This window comes from Sinocyclocheilus anshuiensis, unplaced genomic scaffold, assembly GCF_001515605.1.
Source record: "Sinocyclocheilus anshuiensis isolate Anshui unplaced genomic scaffold, SAMN03320099.WGS_v1.1 scaffold43, whole genome shotgun sequence".
In the NCBI taxonomy this organism is placed as follows: domain Eukaryota; kingdom Metazoa; phylum Chordata; class Actinopteri; order Cypriniformes; family Cyprinidae; genus Sinocyclocheilus; species Sinocyclocheilus anshuiensis.
In genome coordinates, this window is record NW_015549580.1 from 1,894,138 (window position 1) to 1,903,205 (window position 9,068).

General features: G+C 36.7%; 1 protein-coding gene, 1 non-coding gene and 1 pseudogene across 2 annotated transcripts; 2 read left to right on the forward strand and 1 right to left on the reverse strand.

The window, feature by feature from the left end:
- The first annotated feature begins 1,441 nt into the window (after window positions 1-1,441).
- Window positions 1,442-1,514, forward strand: trnat-ugu (transfer RNA threonine (anticodon UGU)). The gene has a single exon. It is a non-coding gene; the product is annotated as a tRNA-Thr (tRNA).
- Window positions 1,515-4,065: 2,551 nt separating this feature from the next.
- Window positions 4,066-6,536, forward strand: LOC107657631 (zinc-binding protein A33-like; annotated as a pseudogene).
- A 576-nt stretch (window positions 6,537-7,112) lies between these two features.
- Window positions 7,113-8,646, reverse strand: LOC107657632 (INO80 complex subunit C-like). The gene is made up of 5 exons (XM_016445786.1): window positions 8,311-8,646; window positions 8,106-8,204; window positions 7,911-8,022; window positions 7,647-7,714; window positions 7,113-7,506 (listed from the first exon to the last, which is right to left on the reverse strand). Exons 1-5 carry the CDS (start codon window positions 8,524-8,526, stop codon window positions 7,375-7,377), a joined length of 627 nt encoding a protein of 208 aa, XP_016301272.1. The 5' UTR covers window positions 8,527-8,646; the 3' UTR covers window positions 7,113-7,374.
- Window positions 8,647-9,068: the final 422 nt, after the last annotated feature.

Here is a 9,068-nt window from a genome sequence, read left to right on the forward strand (position 1 = left end):
TGCACAATGACAACCACCTTCACAGAGAGAGTCTTTCTGTTCTTTTATACTTTTGATGGATCTGTCCCTCTGAAGATATTACCAGCTAAAGTGGCTGTAACAACAGAAAAACAGTGTTACACATGACAGACTTTTACATGCTAACAAAGGGAGGCTACACATATATTAACTGAACAAAGTAAATGTATTAAAGAAAGAATCAAATATATAAATATAAAACACTATCAGAGGAAAATGTCTGACAGTGTGTCAGAAATATGATTAGTTAAATATTTACTGAAAATTATCTGTCCATGGTTCACTCTTTATTTTTGTTTGTAATTGATAGAAAGCAAATGCAGAATTAAGGTTAAATAAAAAATTATGTTTTAACATGTTTTATTAATCTTTCTAATTACATGTTCAGTCTGTATCAATGTTTTTTTTTTCTCAGTAAAAGTTATCTTTTCCTTTTTGTAAACTAACCAAAATGTAGCATGTTTATTTGCTGCTGTAAGAATAAGGAATCCGTATCTGTCTTTATATGAAAGATTTAAAGGGTTAGTTCACCCAAAAATGAAAATTCTGTCATTAATTACTCACCCTCATGTCGTTTCAAACCCATAAGACCTTCGTTCATCTTCGGAACACAAATTAAGATATTTTTGATGGAATCTGAGAGCTGTCTGACCCTGCATAGACAGCAACGCAACTGAAATGTTCCCAAGTTCAGAAACGTAGCAAGATCTGTAAAATAATCCATGTCACATCAGTGGTTCAACCGCAATTATACGAAGCTATGAGAATACTTTTTGTGCGCAAAAGAAAAAAAAACGACTTTATTCAACAATTCGTCTCCTCCGCATCACCCTGGTGCCATTTTGGAGAATATCCGCTGGACGTAAACAACGTATGCTGTTCTGTGTGTGAAAAAATTCTACATGATGTAAATTCCGCTCTGAGGATATTACCAGCTAAAGTGGATGTAACAACAGAAAAACTGTGTAACACATGATCATTTACATGATAACGAGCAAAAATATATATTAAAGAATCAAATATATAAGCTACAAAATAACACTATAATCATAGAAAAATGTCTGATAGTGTTTCAGAAATAGGATGATAAATATTTACTGATAATTCTATTCCTGTTCCACTCTTTATTTCTGATTATTTGTTTGTGATTTATGTGGGCTAGAAAGTAAATGCAGAATAAGATCACGTCTGAATAAACAGTTGATTGATATTCATGTTTTCTTACATGTTAAAATAGGCATATATGTGCAAGGATTCTATGTTACAACAATTAAAAGGCCCCGCCAACTACTAGAGCCACCCTTAGCTTTGACATCTGTCAAGACATCTCAGGCTGCCTGCCAACTCCTACAGGTGTGTCTTTGTTATGCTAACTCAAAGTAAGCTCTTTATGTAACTTACATGAGTGACAGCAATCAGGTCTGGCTCCATAGCTCAGTGGTTAGAGCACTGGTCTTGTAAACCAGGGGTTGCGAGTTCGATCCTTGCTGGGGCCTAAATTAAAAATTTTTAAAATGTGACCTGTTCTGAAAATTACCCCTGAAGTTAAGCTGAAGATGCAACATACTGTGGTCATATGGATGAACAGAAACCAAGAAGAAGGAACGCTGGGAATTGCAGATATCAGGCTCTGTTCTTCCATACAGGCTCATACTGGGAAAACAGTCATCCTTGAGGAGACCAACTAGCAGACAGGCCAACATCAGTACAATAAAATCAGAGACTTTACCAGCAACACTGTGAGCTGTTCCAGCCAGGAGCTTTCAAGAGAAAAAATAATAATTAAAGAAATTATTCCTTTCTCTAGAGGGTGTGAGACCTGTTTCTATGTTCTAATTTCTATCATTTACCTGTACTGTACAATGCCGGTTGATTTTCTCAGTGTACCACTATAATACCTTGAGATGCTGGTAGATGGCAGCAAAATAAAATGTATGTATGAGCTATCAGGAGCTACAGTGAGCATTGTATTGTTTTTGGTTCACATACAGATACAAATGACTGATGTCAAATAATATTATGTCAGATATACAGCATAAGAAATTAGGTTGTTAATTTGAAACAGTTTATCGAAAGTCTATAAATGTAAAGGGGGTCATTTCACTTTATTTTGAGGCAACAAATCAAATTCACAATGGAAGCAGCCACATGCATCCACAAGCAGATAAAGCTTACAAAGATAAACTGTATGACAGGACATCAGAGAAGGAACATGAAGTGAGTTGCCGAACTGTTTAGTACAGTTCAACCTGTGTGGTCCTATGAAGTGGATTTTCTTGATTCACCAGATGCCCTCACAAGAGAAACAAAAACACCAAACAAAATGACAGTCATTTTGGTCTGTTAAATCTTTTCTTTCCTCAATAAAAACATTTGGTCAGTTTGCAAAAACAATCAAATGTAAGATGTTTATTTTCTGTTGTAAGAAAAATAAATGATGGTGCTTGTTTTGCCTTCATTAAGCTGTAGTGGCTAGTGGTGAGAGAACAGGTGAGGGGACAGGGCTTGTGGATCTATCATTGTCTCTATGATAATACAAACATGTAAGTGATGTTCCTATTTCAATTATATCAAGACTTTTACATTTCACATTATAGGGCAGATTTCTTACTACAATCATATTTGTGTTTGGACATGGGCATCAGAGAGACATCACATATATCATAGTACAGAAAGATCATATAACAAGTTTGTTCTGGAGAAAGGAGTCACTTACAAACAAATGAAGTCAACTGGGCCCCTATACTAGAATGTGACCAGTCTGTTGTTTAGTCTGATCTTGTTAGGTTTATTGAGTGTGATTTGATTTTCTTGTTTTCTCACATGTAAGAATATGTATATATCTGCAGGGGATTATGAGTTATTATGTGGTGGCTACAGTTTTTGTTGGGGCCTTTTGTTGTAGCTCATATTTACAAAACATGGTAGAATACAGAACGTTAAGTAGGTAAAGAGACATGAAATAAAGGGGAAAATAAAAAGAGGTTGTGTGTGTGTGTGTGTGTGTGTGTGTGTGTACCTGGTATTTATCACGTTATGGGGACCAAATGTCCCCACAAGGATAGTAATACTAGTAAATTTTGACCTTGTGGGGACATTTTTGAGGTCCCCATGAGGAAACAAGCTTATAAATCATACAGAATGAGTATTTTTTGAGAAAGTAAAAATGCACAAAGTTTCCTGTGAGGGGTAGGTTTAGGGGTAGGGTTGGTGTAGGGCAATAGCACATACAGTTTGTACAGTATAAAAACCATTACGCCTATGGAATGTCCCCATAAAACATGGAAACACAACATGTGTGTATGTGTGTGTGTGTGTGTGTGTGTATGAGTGTGTGAGATTGTGTGAGATTGTGTGTGTGTGTTATAGCCTACATAACAATGAATATAATAATATAAAAGCAATGACATACAAATATTAAATAAAGAAACGATTAGTGAATGAATGTAAAATTGGATGGATAAAATGTTTTCTTGTAGCCCTATATTATTTTGTTTTTACATATTCTTTTAACATTAACTAATAAAACAAGCTTAATTTGAATCCTTCCTACATCGAGCGCAGTATAGCCTATCCTAGTGGTATAGGTTAATAGAATTTCTTAATTTCGCAGTTGTTTTGTCATTCTTAATTCAAAATAAAGTATAATGTATTAATAACATCCATTTCTGAAAATCCCAGGTTGCTATGGTCGCGTGGGTTTGTTTACGCATTAAACTCGTTGCCACGTAATATGTCACAGCTCACAAGAGAAATCAAGCTTGCTATAACAGCGCATGATCAGCCCCGCCCTTCAAAACGCCCAAGGATGCGATCCTTTTTATTTGTCTCATTGGTGCCACAGACTGAACATTTCTTAGACAAATATAATAAAATGATGTAAAGAGAAAAATAAAATAAAAAAATGATTTTTGAGGCGCGAATTTCTAATAATGGACTGAGAAAAGGACAGACAGCAGGCCCACTGATTCTGATGGGTTTTTTTTAAACCGAAGAAGAGAAAGTGAAACAAAAATCAAGATCATTGGGTTTATTCAAAAGCTGAGAATGGCTTTTGTGAAAATAGTATCTGTAGAAGATCTTAATTGTCCAGTGTGCTTTGAAATCTTTAAGACTCCTGTTCTTCTGTCATGTAGTCACAGTATCTGTAAAGAGTGTCTTCAACAGTTCTGGAAAAACAGGAAGACTCAGGACTGTCCCGTCTGCAGGAGAAGATCCTCAAGAGATGAACCTCCATGTAATCTGGTGTTAAAGAATTTATGCGAGTCATTCACAGCAGAAAGTGCTTCAGGGTCTGAGGAGGTCTGCATTATCCACAATGAGAAACTCAAACTCTTCTGCTTGGACGATAAACAGCCTGTGTGTATTGTGTGCAGAGATTCAGAAAAACATGCCAATCACAGATTCAGCCCAATCAATGAGGTTGTTCCATCTTACAAAGTAAGACATATTTCTCTTGTTTCCTAGAAATAATAAAAACATAATTGGTTACAATTGGTTATATAATTGGTTCTCTCAGAAACTGCACTTTCACAGATTTTCACTTTGTTAAATTCAAGGAGCAGCTTAATACAGCACTGAAGTCCTTACAAGAGAAGCTTAAACACACAGAAAAAGATAAAGGAGAGTGTGATCAAACAGTCCAGCACATCAAGGTGAAAATCAGGAGTCAAATCATCAATATTTTCAACACAGAATATATAATGTACAGGTGCATCTCAATAAATTAGAATGTCATGGAAAAGTTCATTTATTTCAGTAATTCAACTCAAATTGTGAAACTCGTGTATTAAATAAATTCAATGCACACAGACTGAAGTAGTTTAAGCCTTTGGTTCTTTTAATTGTGATGATTTTCCACGACATTCTAATTTATTGAGATGCACCTGTATATGTAATTTGTTATATGGGATTGCATATTATTTCAGACTCAGGCTGAGCTCACAGAGCGGCAGATTAAAGAGGAGTTTAAGAAGCTTCATCAGTTTCTGCAGGATGAAGAAGAAGCTTCAATCACTGCACTGAGGAAGGAGGAAGAGCAGAAGAGTCAGATGATGAAGGAGAAGCTTGAGGAGATGAACAGATAGATCTCAGCTCTATCAGACACAATAAAAGACATAGAGGAGCAGATGAATGCCAGTGACATCTCGTTTCTACATGTGAGAACAGATTTCCATTTCTTCTTGTGCACAAAACTTACTTTAAACCTGTATTGAGAAGCTCTTTTGACATGATTCATGAAAAAAATATCTATTAATAATTCAAGGAGATACTAAATTGTTTTGTACTGTATATTTTCCAGAGCTTTAATGCCACAATGGAAAGGTAAGTGAGCTGTTGTGTCACTTGTGTCATTGATTGTGAACTCAAACTCACTGCATTTCTGACTAGTGAATGTTATTCCAGAGCCCAGAGTTCACAGCAAGATCCACAGATGCTCTCTGGAGCTTTGATTAATGTGGCAGATCATCTGAGAAACCTGACCTTCAGAGTCTGGAAGAAGATGCAGCAACTTGTTCAAAACTGTGAGTCTAAAATATTTCCGATTAAACCTATGCAGGATATGGAGGATATGTAGGAAAAACATTCACCCCCAAAATTGACCCCCATTTTTAAAGTCAAAGATGAATAAAACAAGGGGTCTTTTCATAACAGAGGAATGTCAGAGAAAATTTGTCAGAAATAAGACAAGTGTTTATTAATGATAGTCTGTTCACTCATACTGTTTAAATAAGCATCAGAATAAAAGCACCTGTTGTTTGTATCTCTCATCAGCTCCTGTGACTCTGGACCCAAACACTGCAAATACTTATCTGATCCTGTCTGATGATCTGACCAGTCTGACAAGCAGTGAAACGTGGCAACCGGTTCCGGATAATCCAGAGAGATTTGATGAATATACTTGTGTTCTGGGTTCAGAGGGCTTTAACTCAGGAACACACTTCTGGGATGTGGAGGTTGGAGACAATTCAGAGTGGGTTATTGGAGTAACCACAGAACCAAACCAAAGGAAAGGAGAAGTTTTCTTTAAAACCAATGTCTGGTGCATGTGGTATGAAGATGGTAAATATTTCTCACAATCCCCAAAGAAACCAAACAGACCATTTCCAGTTATAGAAAAGCTTCAGAGGGTGAGAGTGGAGCTGGACTGGGACAGAGGAAAACTCTCATTCTGTGATCCTGTAACTAACACACATCTACGCACAATGACAACCACCTTCACAGAGAGAGTCTTTCCGTTCTTTTATACTTTTGATGGATCTGTCCCTCTGAAGATATTACCAGCTAAAGTGGTTGTAACAACAGAAAAAGTTTTGCACATGACACGCTTGTAACATTACATCTGCCTTGATATTAAAGATTTAAATGGTTAGAAGACTGTCGTTGTTTTTGAGCCCAATATCATTCAGTCTTGAACTGAATGAACATAATTCTTCAGCTTAGCTATCTGAAATCTTTCACTCAGTAATTATACTGATTGTTGTATGTAAATAGCATCTCCAGTCTTCCTTTTAACAAGTCTGTCTTCAGCTCAGAGCTCACCATCAGTACACTACATATCTTTTGTCACTTTTGCCTATGATGGTTTTTCAGTCTCATCCTACAATTCTAACAGTTGTTCAGGATTTGATCACGCCAGTGGTGAGGTGACTCTCAGGTGTGGATTTTTCTTTGTCTCCAAGTTACTGAAGCCATTTAAATTATATTCTTATTCTAATAAGATCAGGCCTGGTGAAATCATATTATAAGGCAAACTTCTCTGATGTTTGACTGTAATGTTTATGTTTGGGCTTGGACATTAGAGAGACATCATGTAAAGCATAATACAGAAACATCATCTGAAAATGTTAAGATTTTGTTCAGGAATAAGTAAAAGCTTACGAACAAATGAAGCCAACTGGGCTCCATATAAGACAGTGGCAAAACTGTTGCTCTATTTATCGAGTTACCATATAATTTTTTACAGGTGTTTAGTTTACAGTGCTGTCTTAATGTAGCTTCAATGAGTAACTTAAAAAAAAAAAGTTTAAAAAGTTGAGGCTCTCTTAGAAGAATGTGTGAGTATTTTTTTTGGTTTACATACAGATCACAAATAGAGGTGATATCAGATTTAATTTGACCAAATATACATCATAAGAATACAAATAGTTCACCGAAAACGATCCACTGAAAATCTATTAGAAAAAAATGGTCACATCCTACATTGCTGTAACCAATCAAATTCACAATGAAGGCAACCATAAACATCCAAAAGAGGCTCAATTTGTTCTGATGCAAGTATGTTAGTCCTTTATATCCTGTAGCATTCAGTGTTCAGTCAGCAAGTACATGTGTGTTTGGGGGAAAAGTTCTCCATTAGGGCACAATGCAGGTGGCTTTACGGAGAGTCAGGTATCCAGTCACCACGTCTATTGGCAATTGACGGATGTAGGAAAACTCTTCCGTCGATGCAAAGTGCAGTTTAGTCTGAGGGTCAGTGTAGTTTGCCTAGGACACAGATACAAACATATTCAGGTGAGGTTCCAGAAATTAAGTGTTACAGAATTTAAAACCATCTCTAGAAATTTAGTGTCACACTCAATTTTTCTTGTACATTATTAATTAAAAACAATTTACAACAGACTCACCGGAAGACCTGAGATGTCTGAGTACTTTTTAGCAGGTTTCATAGAGGGAGGTGCATCTATGCTGCAGTCTGACAGAGAAAAAGACAATAGGGATTTGAATATTGTCCAAATAAATCAACACTGACACTCTGACATGACATTTAAGATATAGACGCATCCATGTACTTACATGGTCTGGCAATAGTTATATGCCTTATATATCAGTTCTTTGACAATATTAGTCGGATTCATACATGTTTTATGACTTTTGTAAGTCAGACTCACAGTTAGGATCAGTGATTTTCCAGGGCAGTGCTTTCTCCGCTGCTAAAATCTGCTTCAGATTCTTCCACGTCCGATTCTTCTTCCCTGCTGCTGCTCCACCAATACCTGAGTGCTAGTGAAGGAGGAAGAACTTATGAATCTATTGAACTGTAACAGAGAACATTTTTCTCTGTCTTTATTCTGGAACAATCTTACCACAAAGTTGGGGTTCTTAAAAGGAAGACATTTGGCAGAAGTTTCTACATCAACAGCTCCCACAGGTTTTCCCTCAGAAGTCGACTCCACTGGAGCAACCTTTGATAAATGCAGCACCATCAATGAGAAACATTTCGTTATCAAATGAACCAAGGAATGTAAACGGTAGACCTGTGATGTAGAGAGGCTAGAATTAATTCTTTACCTGAGCTTGAGTAGTTGACGATGCAGGTTGTGTTTTTTTCTTTTTACCGCTGTTATTATTTGGCTGCGGGCTTGTGTGGGTCGCGGGACTGACGGCTCGTTTCTTGCTCCGGGCCTGAGCAATTAACGCCGCCGCTGTCACAGCTTTACCCGTCGAGAGCGTCGCTGGATTTAAATCCTTTGCGTTTGATACTCCCGGTTCAGAAGGGGCAGACATTTGTCTTCACTGACTTTTAACAAACATAACCTGAAATGTAGTAAACACGTTAGCCTGCAGCTAATCACAACATCCCGTTCACCCGGAAGTAATGAGAACGTGCCAGACGTTTGTATTCCGTTGCTACACTCGATTTCGGCCGATGGTTCCGCTGGTGTTATAAGTTGGACTATAATTATTGTAGAACAAATATAAAACAAGATCATTGTTATTTATATATTTATGCTAAAATAATAATCTTTCAGCTTGTTTTATTTGTGTTCTGCTTTTTAGTTAAATGGCCAACACTTGTTCACATCTAAATTGAAAACAATAAAATGGATGTTCTACATACAGTGAATGAGCCTAATATATCTGTAATGTATTTGCAGTTTAATTTGAAATAGGGCCAACACATTGCCTATTCCCTTTCACAGCAGTTAGCTGAAGTTAAGTTTGATTTAGGCTCTATGACAGACGCATTATAGAATACAAGAGGGTAACGCCATTTATATTTCAAATCACATGTATTGCTGGGGGAAATAAATGACTAATTAACTTTG

Coding starts and splice junctions, on each gene's coding strand:
- LOC107657632 (XM_016445786.1), bottom strand. CDS start 8,526: ATGTCTGCCCCTTCTGAACCGGGAGTATCAAACGCAAAGGATTTAAAT. Junction 7,715..7,910: donor GAAAATCACTGATCCTAACT/GTGAGTCTGACT, acceptor TTTCTCTGTCAG/ACTGCAGCATAGATGCACCT. Junction 7,507..7,646: donor CAGACATCTCAGGTCTTCCG/GTGAGTCTGTTG, acceptor TCTGTGTCCTAG/GCAAACTACACTGACCCTCA.